The sequence below is a fragment of the Panthera uncia genome, assembly GCF_023721935.1.
Source record: "Panthera uncia isolate 11264 chromosome D3 unlocalized genomic scaffold, Puncia_PCG_1.0 HiC_scaffold_9, whole genome shotgun sequence".
In the NCBI taxonomy this organism is placed as follows: domain Eukaryota; kingdom Metazoa; phylum Chordata; class Mammalia; order Carnivora; family Felidae; genus Panthera; species Panthera uncia.
Genome location: NW_026057587.1, coordinates 3,378,442 through 3,396,708, shown reverse-complemented (window position 1 = coordinate 3,396,708; position 18,267 = coordinate 3,378,442). Strand labels below are relative to the sequence as shown.

Genomic DNA, 18,267 nt, shown 5'->3' with positions numbered 1-18,267 from the left:
GCCCCCAGGCATACAGGTGGCGCCCCTGCAGAGAACCCGCAGAGACCCTCACGGCCATGCTCCATAAAAGCTGCGGGCTGCGGGCCGTCCTGCACGGAGCGTGGCCGGGGTGTCCTGGGTCGTCTGCTGCGGTAAGTCGCCCCGAACGACAGCGAGCGGTGGGCTGGCGTGCGTGCGTTTCGGAAGTGAAGGGTCTTCTCGGTCTGGAGGGTACACGGACCCTCCTCCACCTCCTGAGGAGGCGGAAACCAGAGAGGCGCCGGTGGGCGAGGAGGCTGCCCAGGGTGAGGGGGGGCCTTCCCCTTGTCCGTGGCGTTGGTGGAGCAAAGGGGCCGAGGCGGTGGCAGGTTGGGCGTCCCGGCTGCGACGCCGGGGGCACCTTAGTACGTTACGTGGGTCTGGGGGGTCACGGGTGGCCTCAGCCACTGCTCGAGAGGACCCCGGCCCTTGGCTAACGTGATTGGTTGGAAACGTGCAGCCCGCCCGGCGCTTAGAGGCCGGTATGGAGGCCGCACCTGCTGCTCCGGCAGCCGCGGTGGAGACCGGCTTCGCCGAGACTCCCGCAGCAGGGAGACGAGACGGACGGGTGGGAAAATTGGGAACACAGGATCCTGCCGACGACGATGGGAAGGAGCCCATCCAGGCCTCTCCCAGCTGTGGCAAGATGTCGCATCTGGCACCCGCGAGAAAATCGGAACACGCGGATGCGGTCTTGTCCAGCGTGTGGAAGGCACGACCTCAGGGAAAGGAGTTTATTTCCTTGTAAGAAGGTTCAGAAACTGGTGTGCCGAGTGCCCGTCCGGTAATGGAGGAATTTCGGGGTGGAGACCAGGGTAGGGACGACGTTGCCCTCTAGGGTCTGCAGCTGGGGGCGACCCGAGCGTCTACTGGTCCTGCTGGTCCTGCTACAGACTGAACCAGCTCCGATAGGCATTGGAGCTGGATGCACACCTACCTGAAGAAACCCTTGAAATCTGGGGGAGAAAGAAGGCTTATCGATGGTTACAGGGGACAGATTAGCAAGCTCCCGTTAGTCTCTACGGATCCGCGGGCTTCTTCCCCCCGTTTCCTGGTGCTTAGTTACCCCATCCCTGCGTACACGTGGGGGTAGACGTTCCGCAGGGTCTGGATCTAACCAGGGCAGGTGAACTCAGGTTGCAGACCCCGAGAGTCACCCTCGGTCTCCAGCGGCCGCGTCATTACGGCGTGACGTCCGGAGGATGGCAGCTCAGTGCCGGCAAGAGCCCAGGGCGGGGTCATTCGGTTCACCGGATAAAAGTGATGCGGGATGCGGTCGCTGACACAGTATGAACCTTCCCGGTCCCTAAGATGAATTCCAGGCTCTCGTTAGGTTCCCGGAGGCCTTTTATTCCCCGACCAGCGCAGGTGTTAGACCTGTATGTGGCTTGGTTCGGAAGCCGAGGGGCTGGGTGCCATCCAAGAGGCTTTCTCCCGGGTGAAAATGCTGGTGAAACAGGTACAGGCCCTGGGGGTGTGAGTGGTGAATTCCGTGTCAGTTCATACCCAGGAGGACGGGGCTGGGGCTTGTGGCAACAGAAGGAAATCGGTTCGTTATTCGCACAAGTTTGAGGACAATCTGTTCTTGTGACATGACGTCATTGGAAACACCGGCTGTTACCAACAAGGCTTTGACTGGAAAGTGTAGTTGAGACAGAGGCACCCACACGGCTTTAGGGAGCGAGGGTTGACTTTACGGACCCGACAGAGCCCTTGGAAGACACTGGCCTGGTACCTTGCTTCCGGGGTTCCCGGGAGCCTGACCAGGTGAATGAGGGAGGTCGCTGCCCGACAGGCTCAGGAACCTCGGCAGGTCTTGGGGGCCTCAGGAAGGGAGGGAACTCCAAGCTGCAGACGGTGTTGCAGGCGAGTCTGCTGGCGGGTGAGCATCTGGTGGGGCTCTTGGCCTTGAACGGCTGTTAAAGGCTCCATCTGAAATTCCTTAGGAGAAGCGTGCCGGGGGGCGGGGGCTCGGGCTCGGGCTCGGGCGGTTAAGCCTCGGACTTCGGCTCCGGTCATGATCTCAGGGTGAGTTCGAGCCCCGCGCCAGGCTCTCTGCTTTCAGCACAGGGTCCGCTGCAGATCCTCTGTCTCTCCCTGCACCTCCCCTTTTCACTCGCTCCCCAAAATGAAGCCATTAAAGAAACTTTTAACTGAAGTTCTTTAGGAGAAGCCCCAGCAGAGTTAAGGGAGCCTAGACGACCCGTCGCTGTTCTTGCCGCACTTATGTGAACGATTAGACCGAGTTTGGGAGGACTGTACTGTTCGACCTCTGCTAGAAAGGAGGGTGAACTAGCTCGGGGGGGGGGGGGGGCAGAACACGGCCTCGGCAGCACCCCTGGATGCCGGCCCCGGAAGTTCAGTGCTCTGCTCGCCTGCAGAACCACTCTGGTGTCCCCGTGGCCCGCGTTCGGCCCGGCTGCTTGCACGCTTCGCGCCGGACTTTGAAAACCACCCCCCCCACCCCCCCCAGGCAGGGCCACCTCCCGGGAGGAAGCCACTGTTACCCGGCCTCCCCTTGCTATGAAACGTGCAAGGAGACCGAGCCTGTGCCTGGGGCTTCCAGAATCATGGCTCTCTGAGCACGGGGGTGTCTGAGGCCGGGTGCGGGGCGCACAGGCCCCTGTGCGGCAGGAAGGCCGGGGCAGTCGCCCCCTCGGCAGTGAGGAGTGGAGAAAAGCTGGGGCGGGGCCGGCTCGTCACCAGCGGCCACTGCGTTGCTGAGGGCAGAGCCCACAGCCGTGCGGTCTGCACGACCCTGGCCGCCGTCACTGGCCTCGAAGTGCCAGCGGCAGGGCGAGCCCCCCACGTGGCACCGAAGCGCACGAGGACCCCGCTAGGTGCGCCGAGAGGGACTCCCGCCAGCATAGCCGGGCGGGCTCATGTGACCGTCCTCTCTGCTGCGGTGGCTCGGGAGGCCAACCTCGGGCTGTGGGGTCCCCGGGACGAACTCCCTCCCTCCGCCCGCCCCCCTCCTGTCCTCCCGCCGGCCGCGACCTCCCTACCGGGCCCCCCCCGCGGGGAGTTACCCCAGTAAGTGGCTGGCTTTGCCGTTTGCTATGAAGGTAGGAGGACACCTTACCAACCCTCCCCCACCTAAAGGGACCACGGGGGCCCCGGGGGCCTTTTTAGGATGGAAAAAACACGGCCGGCTTTGTCGGCCCCGGAGAGGGAGGCAGGCAGAGGAAACGCTGATGCGGGGCAAGGGGAGGCGCGATGATAGCACATCCTCGAAGGAGCGGGTGTGTCCGGCGCGCAGGTGGGCGGGAGCAGGTGTGGCAGCAGATGCAGCAGCAGGGAGTCCGGGGACCCCAGTGACAGGGGAGGGGGCTGCACGTGGCCGTGGCCAACCCCAGGCTGCTGGAGAAGCAGGGCAGCAGTGGCAGGGCCGGCGGGGGTGGGGGGTGGAGAGGGGCAGGCACCGGGCCCTCCAGGAGGGGCAGGGTGCAGACTGGGGACACGCAGCGTTGACCGCGGGTCAGCGTGTCAGCGAGGTGGGTCGTGGGCTTGCCTGGGACAGACAAGTAGGGAATGCTCGGAACGGGTGTTTCTGCCACGTGTTGAAGCGGAGGGTCCCGAGGTCCCCACCTGGCCCACTCCACCCAGACGGACCAGAGGGGGGCAGACCGCACAGCGCAGCCCCTGCCGTTCCCGTGGGCGCCGTCCCTTCGGCATCGCACACACGTGCGCTCCTGGACATGGCACGGGAGCCGGGCTCAACCTATCCCGATGTGCATCCCTTAGGTTCCCAGAGGTGTAGACAGCCAGGGTTTTTGCCAGCACTACTGTGGAAAGGGTGCCCCTTCCAAGGGGGTGAGGTGGACACCTAAACCTAGACCCTCTGGCCCTCTCTGTCCCCCCAGGAGGCCCATCAACACCAGCGAAGAAAGCAGACAAGACAACAGAGACACCCCCCCCCCCCCAATATCCTCTTGTCGACTAGGCTCCAGATGCCTTCTCACCTGGCACTGGCCCAAGTCCCCAGACGAAGCCCCGGATGTGTCTACAGGACAGTTCACCTGGCAGAGGTTCTGGGCCTAGGTGCGGCGCGGACCCAGACCAGGCGAATGAGTGACATTTAACACTCAATCTGGGAACCACTGCCCGGGATGAGTGAACAAGCCAAGCCAGAACCCTTTTGGCCGGAACGAATTTGAGCAGATGTTCCGTCCGTGGCGGCAGAGTCTTCGGGCTTGGGTGAGCGTCTCTTGGCCACTGTAACTTCTCTAGACTGAAATCCTGAAGAATCGGTAAAGACCTGAAACCTTTGAGATCATGTAAAAGCTGCTATGGATGACGCTTTAATGACTTAACAGCTACTGGCCAGCACTACAAACCCACACATAAATACCCCAAACCAATCTGTCACAGCTGCAGGGTTAGCCGTCCTCACACCCCTTTGAACCGGGACAGCGTCTAACGCAACTTCTGCAACGGCATCTTGTCTCCGGCAGCTTTCCGAACGCTCGCAAGGCAGGCCCTGTTCCTTTCCCTCTCATGTTCACAGGGTTAAGGAAGCAGGTTAAGGAACCTGGGCTAATAGCCAAGATCAGTGTTAACAATAGCTACGTAGTTATTAGCTACAACTAAAAGGAAAATAAGATGGTTTTCGTTCATGTTAATAAGGCATTTATTTGAAAAGACAAGTATAACATGCTCAGACGAGTTTATGTACGATCGCTAACATTCACACCCGTTACGTTTACAAGCAACATTTAGAAGTGAGTTCCGTTCGTTAAGTGCAGAATTTCCTGGCAATTCCTACAGATACGTAAACGTGAACAGCTACGATTATCAACTCAACACCACCCTTCTTGGTCTGCACTTCTGAGCTACGGCTCCCATTCTTGGGTTGCAAACTCACAGATGGCAGCCGTAGACCCTCAAGTTCAAGTGATGCGGATTTCGGTGGGTTTTGTTTTGTTTTTTTTTTTTTAACATTTATTTTTGAGAGAGAGAGACAGAGCATGAATGGGGAAGGTCAGAGAGAGAGAGGGAGACACAGAATCGGAAACAGGCTCCAGGCTCTTAGCTGTCAGCACAGAGCCCGACGCGGGGCTCGAACTCATGGACCTTCGCTTCTGTAAATGGATCACAGCCCTTTGACGGAGTGAACTCTCCCCGTTTAAAAAAAAATACAGTAAATGAATGAAAATGCAGATGCTTTCAGTAAAAACAAACTGTTCCTGAACAGGGTAACAATCCAATTTTATTCTATAACAAGCAGAATAATGTCTCAGTTGCAAAACAACTCGTAATGTTAATATAGATTACTGACCTCTTAAGAGTCTTAAAATGTTTCTTTGGACAGAAATTTAAAACTTTTCAACCATCTTCTTTTAACCCCTATACCACCTAGCCCCAAAATGAAATAAAAAATCAGCCTACTTCTCCACAGAGTCTCATACAGTTCCCACACCTTGTACACGTTATTTAATGGCAGCTTTCATCTCTAAAATAGATCAGATACCCAAATAAAACCCCACCTTACAGTTCTAGTGAGCTTCCTTAAATGAAAATATTTCAAAAAGAAGATAATTAACGTAAGGCCTACAAAGAAGGACTTGCTCACTCCTGGAAGTACTTTTGAGTAAATCCCCACTTTTCAAATAGTCTAAAAGTGTGTTTATAATACAAAGCACCTTATCCATAGCTTTTCTCCAAAACAAAAATCCTCACACTGTAGCTGAGGAAACAAACAAGAGAAAATATAAAATTTGAATTTTTACCTATAAGCCAGTCAAGTAGCAATGCTAGAAATAAGACTCCAGACCTAATTCCTTCCCCAAGTTTCATCTAGAAAGGTAACAGCTAAAAGAAATAAAAAGCTTAAGAAAAGCCCGACGTTACATTCCCAACACAGAAACCGCTGTGTGTCGTCCTCTGGTGGAGGTCAGAGGTAGTACAGGCGGTTGGACAGCGACAGGTTGGGCTCCCTGTGAATGCTCTGGCCCACGAGGAAAGCCAGTTTGTGGGCGTACTGACAAGGAGCCGGGACCCGGATGACGCCCTTTGGAGGAAGAAACACAGGGCCCGTTACTCTAAATCTGGTGTGCATTACACGTGTCGGTGTCAACTATAAAAGGCCTTTAAAAACCCAGCAACTGCTTTCCGAGTCTCGCCGAAGTGAACGAACACACTTACCGGCCAGTTGTAATAGATGTGACACAGCTTGTACGTCAGCCTCTGTATGTGGTCCGGCTTCAGGCCGCTGTTGTCGTAGATGACATTGTAGTGTGTGGGCGAGACGCTGCCGCTTCTCACCGCCTGGCTCACGATAAAAAAGTCATACCTGCAAGGACAGCAGAAAAACCACACGGACGTGAGGCGAACGAGAGCCGAAGCGGACGGCGAAGGGATCCCGCGCACCGACGTGACCTCCTCGTTCAAGACAGAGCGGGCCTCCTGAAGTCAGAGACTGCGGTTCGCGGACCATCTCGGAGTGCTTATGTGCGAAGGATGTTCAAGCTGCCACTACTGCGTGTATCTGAGATCTCGGTCACTGACGCCTCGGGACCCTCGGCACCCGACGGGGCTGCTTCCACGGCGGTGGACACGGGAGCTCAGGGGAGGACGGAGCCGTAACACGGGCCCGGAGAGGCAGCGACGGTGGGGGTGAGTGGAGGAGGTCTCGCTTCGGGCTCTGCGGTTTCCAAAATCTGCTTTCACCCCAGGACCTTTCCCCCTCTTGCTGTTCCCAGTGCTACTTAACAAAAATACACTTAATGTTACTCGTCAAGGATAAAAAACAAATTTTAGACTAGAGCGTCCAAGGACATAAGCACAATTCGTTCAGGACCCAAACGGTAAAGCAAAACCAAGGAGTGCAGCATTAAAGGGACAAGACGGACAACAAAACGTCAATCCAGAGAGGCTGTTACCAGACTTGAAGTGGATTACGTGTGCAACTTGCTAGGTTCACTGAAAACTACAGAAATTATAAAAATCAGGACTGATCTGTAACACTGTAGTGTTTTAGAAGAATGAGGGTTTCAGTGACAAATAACCTGCCCCAAAGAACAGAGAATTCACACCAGAGCTGGAGTCAAAATCTCAGTTCCCAACACAGGCAAGTCACCGTCCAAAGTGCTGGCGGCTGACACCGACTCTGGTCTAGTCCTTAAAAGTGGACCTCTCCAGGGGCGCCTGGGGGGCTCAGTCGGTTGAGCATCTGACTCTCGATTTCAGCTCAGGTCGTGATCTCACAGTTCGTGAGCTCAAGCCCCAGGCCGGGCTCTATGCTGACAGTGCAGAGCCTGCTTGGGATTCTCTCCCTCCCTCCCGTCCTCCCGTCCTCCCTCTCAAAATAAACAAACGTTTTTAAAAGTGGACTTCTCCAGGTATGTCAACAGCATCATCAGCTAAATTTTCAACAGCATCTAATAAAAAGTAATGAAATGTTTTCATACTTCTTAATTCAACTTGGATTTTACCCAATTTGTTTACATCGGTTGTCTTCGGGTCCGTGTTACCCCCTGAGCTCTGGTTACCGCAGCAGGAATACCGTTACTAGGAAGTACCATGGGGTCATTCTGAATGGCTAAGGGATCCTGCGGGAAAGGAACTTAAGTTAGCATCTTAGCTATTCCGTCTTCCTCAGCTGACTCCCCCCCCAGTAGCAGAATCCTACGGAAGCACTGCCACGATCCAAGGCCACGCACTCACGGTCGCTTGACAGAACTGAAACCTGTGTGATCGTTTATCCACACAAAGTTAGCAGAAGAAACCCTCCTGTGCCCGCGGTTTATACAGGAGCAGCACACTAACAGCTTCGCACCTAGGCCTGCGCTTGATTCTGGTTAAATCTACCTTTGGAATTTAAATTTGGTTAAATTTATTTTTGAGGGAGACAGAGCAAGTGGGGGAGAGGGAGAATCCCAAGCAGGCTCCACGCTGTCAGCACAGAGAGAGCCCAATGTGGGGCTGGAACTGACAAGCCGTGAGATCATGACCTGAGCCGAAACCAAGAGTCACCGCTTAACTGACGGAGCCACCCGGGCGCCCCAGATCGGCCTTTTGAAAAAGCGCCAATACGATGAAACAGAACAGTCCCAACAGCGTGCTTTCCCGAGGAGGGGCTAACCTGGGCCGAGGGAGGACCTCCCACTACCCACAGGACCTACGGGCCGGGCGCCCAGCCGCACACAGGGCTTTCCCAGGGGCCAGCGGGCTTCAGCACTGGACAGCGGAACACTGTGCGCTGATCTCATTACCACGGGCCCCTCAGGTCCTACTTACTAGCTTATTTTCCTACGGCAAAGTGTAGCCCAGGTTGCATAAAAATGTTTACTCAGAAGCCACTTTTCTTACCTGTGCTTGTGTTTCAGATGAAACGTTTTGGCCTCTGGGTAATTAAAAGCATTACAGACCTAAAAATTTTTTACTGAGAAAACAATCTGGATGAAGATACAGATGTGAAAGAAAAGACAAAAGCAATCTACAGCAGCAGTTCTAACCTCTCTAGATCATTAGTGCCACAGACAAGAACCGTCTTCCCCCAAAGAAAAACTGCACAGAAACCTGTTGACCATTTCAGACGCAAATAAATCGTGGGCTTTAGTAACACTATTGGATCAAACTAATCGGGGACTTTAGGATTCATAAGAAACAGAAGAAAAAGTAACAGGCGCCTGGGTGGCTCAGTCGGTTAAGCGTCTGACTCTTGATTTAGGCTCCGGTCCTGACCTTTTGGTTCATGAGTTCCAGCCCCGTGTTGGGCTCCGTGCTGACTGTGGAGCCTGCTTGGATTCTCTCCCTCCCTCCCTCTCTGCCCCTCCCCTGCTCGCTCACATGTGAGCTGCTCTCAAATGAATTAAAAAAAAAACATAAAAGTAAACAAGTTAAAGTGGATAAAGCAGAAAACAATGTTCAGCAAACACTACACAACTTACCACTCTGGTCTGGTAACTTCCACATCAATAACTGTTCCAGGAAGTGGGTTTTGAAGCCTTCCTCCAGACTGAGCAAAAAATCGGGCGTTCACTCGTTTTTTCACCACAATTACTGTTAGTCTTGGGCTTAAAACACGACGACGACGATGATGATGATGATGATGATGATGCAGATGCGGATGAATGTAACGACACCGAGTTAGCCACGCTCTCAATCAACAACCCACTCATGTGGCTCTAACCAGAACCCCACCCCCCCCAGGGCAGGGCACCGATCCAGGGTGTGAGGGGACAGCGTGCACGTGCCCGGTGTCTAATCAACAGGTAAGCACGTCATCTGCCTACCACACTGAAACACTAAATTCGGCACACAGTTCGGAGCCTCTTCTACGTGGAAAATAGGACCTCGAATCTAAAATCCCTGCTAGGGGGGCTGGTGCGAGCAGTGTCCGAGTGCAGCCTAGCATTACCAGTTCACGAGGAATCAGGGGTCCCTGTCTCCGTCTCCCTCCCGGGGCCCAATCACCCCTCAGCCCACCCCACGGCAGCAGAGAATGTGCCCTCTGCGTCTCCCCCAGTGAGACTCTCTGCTTGGTTTTCCCGCACCAGGACGGAGTCCCTCTCCCCGAGCGTCCGGCTCTGCATCCGAGGAGGTGTGCTGGCCCCTAACCTGGCCCTGGCTCCCCGCAGGGCAGCCCTTCAAGGGCAGCACGTGCGGCTCGACTACTTTCGCACCTCCTCTACCACCTCCAAGGCCCACGTCAAATCCAGCGTTTGAAACACGGAATACGTGAACTGGTGCACGGAAGGCGCTCGGGACCCTGCTGGCATGGGATGGACGTTTGATAAACAGGACGGTTACCGATGCCTCGGTTTCCCCTGTGCCCTTTTCCCAACCAGAGCACTGGCTCCTGAAGAGCCTCAGTACACTGGATTGCAAACTTTGGGATGCCACGGGCTTTACGTGCAGTGGGATCTGGAACGTTTGGCTTGGGAAGGTGGTCCAGAGTACGCTGTTGGGCAAATGGTCAAAGAGACCCCGAACTGGGAACTTCTGTTCCGTGGTAAACCTAACTTCACTCCTTCCTGGTAGCAGTAACCAAACAGACAAGGGGCAGGGAGGTGATGTCACTTCAATAAACAGAAGGTATTTTCAGAGACACCACCCTGCTGCCCAGTTACTGCGGCTCTGGATAGAACAAAGCCAGTCCCAGGAAGCTAAGGCAGGTGGGTTCCGGCCCTCTGACATCACAGGAAGCGATTCAGCAAATGTCACAAAACAAAGTCGTAAGGATGAGGTGACATTCTGATTTGTTCTTCTGCCAAATGTTCTAAATGAGCTAATCCATTATGCATTTTTATAAAGTTAACACCACCATTTCAATCAAAACACAAATACTGTGATTCTAAGAGTAATTACGGATATTTACATCCACACCGCATCTCTTCAAAGTGAGGAACGATTCTCGGGTATTTACTTCACACACGAGTTCTCCACCATTTATGGAGTGCGTATCGGGTACCGTGTCAAGCACTCTCCTTTATTCCTTCTGACGACCCTGGCTGGTCGCCTCCCCATTTCCCAGATGCAGCAGGTGAAGCTGGGCGGAACCTGGCCCTGCTCCTGAGACACCCTGCGCTCGGTCACCTCTCCCCGCAGCCACCACGTCCTGGCACAACTCACAACGTGGCTCCAGTCCCGTGGCAGCCGGTCAGGCTCGTGCGGCCTCGGCGTGAAGTCCCCTCCCCCACACCCGTCTAGCCCATCCCCGGAGCGGGAGCCGGCAGGCCCCCCCCCCCCCCCACCCCGGCAGCCACCCTGGGCATGACCCCGCCCCGGGCAGGACCCGGTTCACCGACTCCCCTCACTCGGGCTCCAGGCTCCTCTTCGAGAGCAACTTCTGCTGCTCCTTCTGGGACCCAAGCCCACAGGACTTGAAAGACTCCCAGCAGCAGAGCCCCAGGCCCCACACGGCCACAGGGTGTGTCCCCAAATCCCAAACAACATCCAGCTCGAGGCCGTGAGATCAACTTGCACCGTTACGTCTCCTCCTTACTTCCCGGAAATTTCCTTTCCCCTCCGTGTGAGAAAAAGGCAACGGGGCTAGAGCAGGGACCTGAAAAGGAGACCAGCAGGCAGCCGCCTCTCCGCGCCTTCCTCCGCCCACCCCGCCCCCCCGACCCTGTCCGTGCGGACGGAGCACTGAACTCAGAGAAACACATCCAGCAAGGCTCACAACGTTTCGAAGACCGAAAGCCAATACCGTTCTTTTAGTGAGAAAACGCAAGCATTAAGGTTTTTAAAGGAGACAGAAAAGAACATTAACATCCACTTCCAAAATATCGGAAGATGCTGATTAGCATTTTACTCTGAAAAACCTCCCTGACTTGCTCTGAGAGCTTACTAATAAACTCACTCTAAGAAATGGGTGCCATCAACACCGAGAAGCTAAAAAGCCGTGACTGTACAGACACAAAAGGCTGACCCAGAAGTAGCCTCCACTCCAGCGAAGCAAGCGGCTCCGGGTGCCCAGCCCACAGGTGCCCAGCGCCACCACAAGCCCAGGTGCACTCAAGGGCTCTCCGACGCCCTCCTTTCTGCAACGGTACCAACTGCTGGCTGAACGCACAAACAGGCCTCTCGGAACTTCTGGGGCTCCTCAGACACGGACTCCGCCGGCCGTCATTCTGCACCAGCGAGCCCCTGACGCAACGGTCCCGGACGGACGTCAGCTTGCTCGCCACCCGACAGACTAGCAAAACGTAACTCCTCCAAAGGGCCGTGTGGAGACGGCGCGGTCTCACCGCCGCGGGGGAGCGGAGGAAGGCAGAGACCGGCACGGTCTGCAAGGGCACAGGCGGGGTGCTCGGGGAGGACCAGTGTGTCCCTCGCACGCGCACGCCATCCCCACGGACGGAGTAAAGACGTCGGTGCCAGTCGGGTTCACAAAGAAGCATTCGCTGCGTAAAGCAACCGAGAGAGAGCACACGAAGACCGTTGGGAACCTATTCTAGTAACCGCTTCCGCAGATGCCCGCAGACGTCTCGGAACCCTCAGATCCTGCGCCACGGCCCCAGGCGAGAAGGCCGAAGGCAGACCGCTGGCAGAGGTGTCTTCACGCATCCTCCCTGAAGGAAGGGGGCCTCCACACCTCCAGCCTCGCCCCCGGGGAAGGCTCCCCGAGCGCCTCCCGCCCCTTCCGCGACCTCACCCGCCCCCCCACACCTGAGGTTAAGGGCTCCCTCACGCGGCATCCCGCCACACGGACCTCGCAGCTGAAGAGCCGCGACCGCACGGACACAAAAGGCTCTCCGACACACACGCTTACTTGTAGCCTCTCCCGACAGACTTGAGGCAGTCCAGGAACTGCGGCACCTCGTAGTTCACCAGGGTTTTGAGCTGGCCGTCGCCGACGCCGTCCCGGTACACGACGATCCGGCTGGGCATGTACTCGTTACAGCTGTTCCAAGCCCTCAGGGCAGCTGCGGGAAAGCCAGCACCGCGCCACGTAACCCTGGGGTCACCTCTCGAAGGGCCACGTCAGGGACCAGGGTGAAAAGGCGACAGGAGACCGACCTTGGAGGCAGACTTTGAGACCGTCCACCAGCTCTTGTCCTCGATCTTGAAAGACGCAGCGAGAGAACCAGCTGTTGCGAGAGAAGAGAGAAACCGCGACCGGACCGCGGTGAGAACGCCCTTGCCCGCAGGCGGTTCCTTTCACAGCACCGCCTCCCTCCCGGCAGCTCGTCTTTCGCCCCTTTAAAGAGGTCCCCTGGCATGTCGGGTGCTTTGCGAAACCCTGGACGGCAATGACAAGCCACTTACAACGCGACAGACCAAGCTTGCTTTCGTCACAGATCAACACGATTCCCCTGCTGAGGCGAAAGTGAAATTGGAACCAGGAGACCCAGAGACACCTCCTCCCTCCCTCACACACACCCCCCTCTCGCTCTGCTCTTCGGGAGACATTCATTACAGATTGCACTCTTTTAAAAAGATAAAATACCTTGAAATATGCCGTTACTAAAGCTCACACATCAACATTCCCTCAATTTTCATCCTTTCCTATTCTTGGCAATGCTTAGTTCTAAGAAAAGCACTGAAAAGCAGTTTCACTCCATCACAACACAAGTGACTGGGTAAACTGAAGAAACGGGTTTTCCAAAATAAAGTCAACACAAAAACTTTAAGGTACGTTTCAGCGGTCAATAAAAATGATGAGAGACCTTTTCAGAGACGGCCGCATTTAAGGAGATCCGCTCCCCACCCCCCCACAGAAATCACCTATAAAACAGCCGGAAATGTGATCCGACCAGTACAGATTAAGGGCCAGGGGACAAAGTCGCAAATGGCCAGGTAGCTGTTATTCTACTTCCCTGACTTTCTTGATTATCGAATTCAGAGAAGTCAATAGGTTCAAGAGAACCTCGCAGACCCCCCCAGAAGTCGGCCCTGCACGCACACCTCTCCTGCGGTGTCCACAGCCAACCGCCCGTCACCTGACCGCACTGACCGGGTCATCCCTTCGTTGATGCTCGCAACAAATCCTGCAATTGACCTCCGTCCAGCTGTGGTGTCATGGTAACAATCGATGCCAACGATCATCGCCAGCTTCAGCTGTAACAAAAACCCTGTGCTTTTAGATAAACGGAATACCAGCGGTGGTTACAAAGTCCCTTTTTGGTAAACAAAACATTTAAGCACCAATTACATCAATCAAACTTACGGGCATATCGACCCTCCAGAGCTCCCCTCCCATCTTGCAGTTCATCTGCAGGGCGATCTTGGTCGCAATGGCCATGACTGTCTGCTGCTTGCCCAGGGTCCGGGCTACCACACACTGACTTGGAGTAGGGCAATCTGTACACAAGTATTTTTTTATAGCATCGTATTTGTCTTTCCGATTACTCGACAACAGACAAACAACCTGAAAACCAAAAAACGTTCTCGTCACAGAGGATTAGGAAAGTGACGATCAAGTTCAGGGGAGAGAAGAGAGAACCAAGCCCACCCGCCACATCTCCACCATGAGCTAACTGGCGTGACGTTAGCTGATACGGTCTCATTCCCTTCAACCCAGTGACAGACACTCACAGAGGAAAGAAACCACGTGGAGCAAACAACTCAAAATTGAAGGCCAAGAAAACCTGCGAACCTACTTAAACACGCTCTATTGCCAGCCTGGAGTACTTTAGGGATAAAGAATAGGGCAAAATAAGTTAGTGGTAACCTACAGGTGCGCAAAAAATTTTCGAGAGACAGAGAGAGCACAGGTGGGGGATGGGCAGAGAGAGAGGAGGAGGAGACATAGAACCCAAAGCAGGCTCCAGGCTCCGAGCTGTCAGCACAGAGCCCGACGCGAGGCTTGAACCCACGAACCGCAAGACCATGACCTGGGCCGAAGTCAGACATTTAACTGACTGAGCCACCCAGGCGCGCCATGGCTTTGAAACTTTTAAAGCTCTGGCTTGAGAACCTGATCACCCTATGAAATTTCTCAGGAAGTCCATGGACAATTCTGGGGACAAAATGGAGTGCCCAATCTAAATATGTCCCGGCCAGAAATGGGACGAGGTTAGTCAAAGGGCACAAACTTGCAGTTATAAATTAAGTTCTGGGGATCTGATGTACGGTGCAGGTGACCAGGTAACAAGGCTGTGTTATGCACCTGAAAGGTACTACAGACTAGATCTTCAAAAAAACAAAACTGTAAGTGAGGTGACAGAGGAGAGAAATCGCCCTGTTGGGATGATCAAGTGATCACACTGTGCACGTTATGCCTTAACCCTGTCGTGATAATCGTTTCTGCAACATACACGCACGTCCAACGACCACACCGTACACCCTACACTTTCAACTTACGCTGTTCTGTGTCCACTGTGTCTTAGCAACACTGGAAATAAAACAACCAGTCCCTGCCCAATCCGAGTTTGCGTTCTAGAATTGAACACAGATCTTTAACTCACTGTGTTTTCCTAATTTATAGTCCCCGATTCTTCTCTTTTCTCTAGTCCCCAACCAAATCACTTTGCTTTCCTAGGTGTCTCTGTTATTCCCGACAACGTAATAGTAATCTGCCTGCGGCACTTAAGTAGGAGATGAAGGGCTGGAAAAGGGAAGAGATTAGTTGAAGCCAATTCACTTCTTAGGCTTAAAGCAACATACATATGTTGTTTACCATCACACTGGTCTCTGCCACCACCCTAGCCGTACCTGTACGCATGCTCACCAACTAAGTACTGATTTTTACTTTTGTGCCTTTTCCCCACAAAATTTTCTACAATCAAAGCCTTTTGTCTTAATATAATTTACTGTCAAATTAGCTAATATACAGTGTGTACAGGGTGCTCTCGGTTTTGGGGGTAGATTCCCATGGTTCATGGCTTCCATACATCACCCAGTGCTCCCCACCGGTGCCCTCCTCGGTGCCCATCCCCCATTTTCCCCTCTCCCCCACCCCCCCCACCCACCCTCAGTTTATGCTGTGTTTAAGTGTCTCTTACGGTTTGCCTCCTTCCCTCTCTGTTTGTAACTAGTTTTTCCCCTCCCCTCACCCATGGTCTTCTGTTAAGTTTCTCAAGATCCACGTATGAATGGATATTGGGCTTTCTCTGACTGACTTATCTCACTTAGCACAATACCCTCCATTTCCACCCATGTTGCTGCAAATGGCCAGATCTCATTCTTTCTCATTGCCAAGTAGGATTCCATTGTCTGTATAAACCACAATTTCTTTATCCATTCATCAGCTGATGGACATTTGGGCTCTTTCCATAATTTGGCTCTTGTTGAGAGTGCTGCTCTAAACATTGGGGTACAAGTGCCCCTCTGCTTCAGCACTCCCGTATCCCTTGGGTACATTCCTAGCAGCGCTATTGCTGGGTCATAAGGTAGGTCTATTTTTAATTTTCTGAGGAACCTCCACACTGTTTTCCAGAGCGGCTGCACCAGTTTGCATTCCCACCAACAGTGCAAGAAGTTTCCCGTTTCTCCACATCCTCACCAGCATCTGTTGTTTCCTGAGTTGTTAACTGTGGCCATTCTAACCAGTGTGGGTTGGTATCTCAGTGTGGTTTTGATCTGCATTTCCCTGATGATGAGTAACACTGAGCATCTTTTCATGTGTCTGTTGGCCATCTGGATGTCTTCTTTGGAAAAGTGTCCGTTCATGTCTTCTGCCCATTTCTTCACTGGATTATTTGTTTCACGGGTGTTGAGTTTGGTTAAGTTCTTTACCAATTTTGGAGACTAACCCTTCATCCGATATGTCATTTGCAAATACCTTTTTCCATTCCGTTGGTTGCCTTTTAGTTTTGTTGACTGTTTCCTCTGCAGCGCAGAAGCTTTTAGTCTTGATGAGGTCCCAATAGTTCATTTTTGCTTTTGTTTCCTTTGCCTCTGGAGACATGCTGCGTAAGAAGTTGCCGTGGTCCAGGTCAAAGAGGTTTTTGCCTGCTTTCTCCAACTGTAGGATTTTGATGGCTCCCTGTCACATGTTTAGGTCTTTCATCCATTTTGAGTTTATTTTTGTGGATGGTGTAAGAGAGTGGTCCAGGGTCATTTTTCTGCATGTTGCTGTCCAGTTCTCCCAGAACCATTTGCTGAAGAGAGGGTCTTTTTTCCACTGGATGCTCTTTCCTGCTTTGTCAGTGATCCAAGAACCATAAAATACCTAGGAGTAAACCTAACGAAAAGATGTAAAAGGTCTGTGTGCTGAAAACTATAGAAAACTTATAAAGGAAATTGAAGAAGACACAAAGAAACAAGAAGACATTCCATGCTCAGGGACTAGAAAAAGAAATAGTGTTAAAATGCCAATACCACCCCAAGTAATCTACACATCCAATGCAATCCCAATCCAAATTGCACCAGCATTCTTCTCGAATTTCTTAGAGCCACGAAAGACCCTGAATAGCCAAAGTAATACTGAAGAAGAAAACCAAAGCGGGAGGCATCACAATCCCAGACTCCAGCCTCTACTACAAAGCTGTCATCGTCAAGACAGTATGGCGCTGGCACAAGAAGAGGCACATAGAACCAATGGAATAGAACAGAGAACCCGGAGTGGGACCCATACAGTTAAAGCCTTCGAATCCAAATAAATTCGAGATGGCTCTGTTCCCCCAGCCCTTCCTTGCGCACAGCAACGCCAGCATCACCAGGGCCACTTCATGAAGGCGAGACCTCTGTCGTGTGGCTACTTTATGACCCTAACTACGACATTTCAAACTCTAACACTAAGATGTACAAATGCCATTTTTGAAACCAGTCACTCCAGGACACCCACCTACGTATCTGTGCGCTACTTACTATCTGGGTATCTGATGTGACCTTCTGCTGTAGGACTCTCAGGTAAGCTTCAGTTCTGTCATCCACTTCAATCCTGGAATGGAAACCCGGTATCCAACATTCAGAAAAAGCAACGAAAAACGTGCCAACATAAACAGTTTCCTATAGATTATAACATACGACACGTTCCGTATGAGATACGAAATAAACCACCGAGAGTGGTCATTCAGGCAAAGGTCGTTCTACCACAAACAGCAGAGATAATTTGAGACGAGACTGCCTGCTCTCCCGCCCCTTCTTTGTTACTCAAATACAGTTCCGCATCCACGTTACAGGGGACTGGAGCAGATCTTTAAACTCCCGTCATCTAGAACGTTTCCAACACTTTCATCGCTTCTGCGTTCCCACGCCCTCCAAATGACTACTCATCAATCTTTAAGAGTAGAAATGACTTGACAGACTTACATTATTGCTTTTTTCATTTGTATGCCCATGGCTGGTGTAACTTTAAATAGATTCTGTATCAACGAATTGGCGGCTTCGTAATTCCTTCGAGTATAGATCAACAGCCAGTTATCTAGTGGCTTAACGCTAATTAACGGCGCACCTCTGGTTTCTTTTGACCAATCTGCAAACTGTGGATTGTAATCAAACTAGAAGAAAGTTCAGAGACACTGTGAACTCCACGGAATGCTCTCGGTGACAAAGCCAACAAGTCTGTAACAATTCTTCTCGTGGCCCATCCCGAACCTTACAGAACTTCTTGTACTTTCGACTGTGGTGACAGACAAAATGGCCTCGGTGGAGGAGAAAGGGACACGGAGGTATCCACAGACGATGGGGTCCCATCCCACCAGGCACTCCCGCCCCGCCGCCTCCCGTACCCGCCTTCCTCTGCTGAGATACCGCGAGGACGCGAGGTACTTCCCTCGTGATAAAGACCCAAGAGAAACAAGGCTCTGAGAGGGAGCAACTGGCTGAGGTGTCAGTACCAAAAGCGAGCGGTGACCATGTGTGACAGCAAGACAGAGGGCTCACAGGCCAGAAGCTCAGTGACCTGGTGCTACT

The 18,267-nt window shown here is 53.0% G+C and overlaps 2 protein-coding genes across 5 annotated transcripts in view; both read right to left on the bottom strand.

The window, feature by feature from the left end:
• The window catches only part of RAN (RAN, member RAS oncogene family), a 595,260-nt gene that overhangs the window by 322,454 nt on the left and 254,539 nt on the right, over positions 1-18,267 (bottom strand). The gene's annotated exons all lie outside the window — the stretch shown is intronic.
• Positions 4,625-18,267, bottom strand: part of PIWIL1 (piwi like RNA-mediated gene silencing 1) — a 31,181-nt gene continuing 17,538 nt past the window's right edge. For all 4 annotated transcript variants that reach the window (XM_049620678.1, XM_049620681.1, XM_049620679.1 and 1 more), the window contains exons 14-22: positions 17,665-17,852; positions 17,221-17,293; positions 13,637-13,837; positions 13,424-13,527; positions 12,487-12,557; positions 12,239-12,392; positions 8,910-9,035; positions 6,163-6,310; positions 4,625-6,028 (exon numbers count right to left, since the gene is read on the bottom strand). In XM_049620678.1, the coding sequence (XP_049476635.1) occupies positions 5,912-6,028; positions 6,163-6,310; positions 8,910-9,035; positions 12,239-12,392; positions 12,487-12,557; positions 13,424-13,527; positions 13,637-13,837; positions 17,221-17,293; positions 17,665-17,852 (1,182 nt within the window). In that variant the 3' untranslated portion in view covers positions 4,625-5,911. The remainder of the gene's footprint in view (positions 6,029-6,162; positions 6,311-8,909; positions 9,036-12,238; positions 12,393-12,486; positions 12,558-13,423; positions 13,528-13,636; positions 13,838-17,220; positions 17,294-17,664; positions 17,853-18,267) is intronic.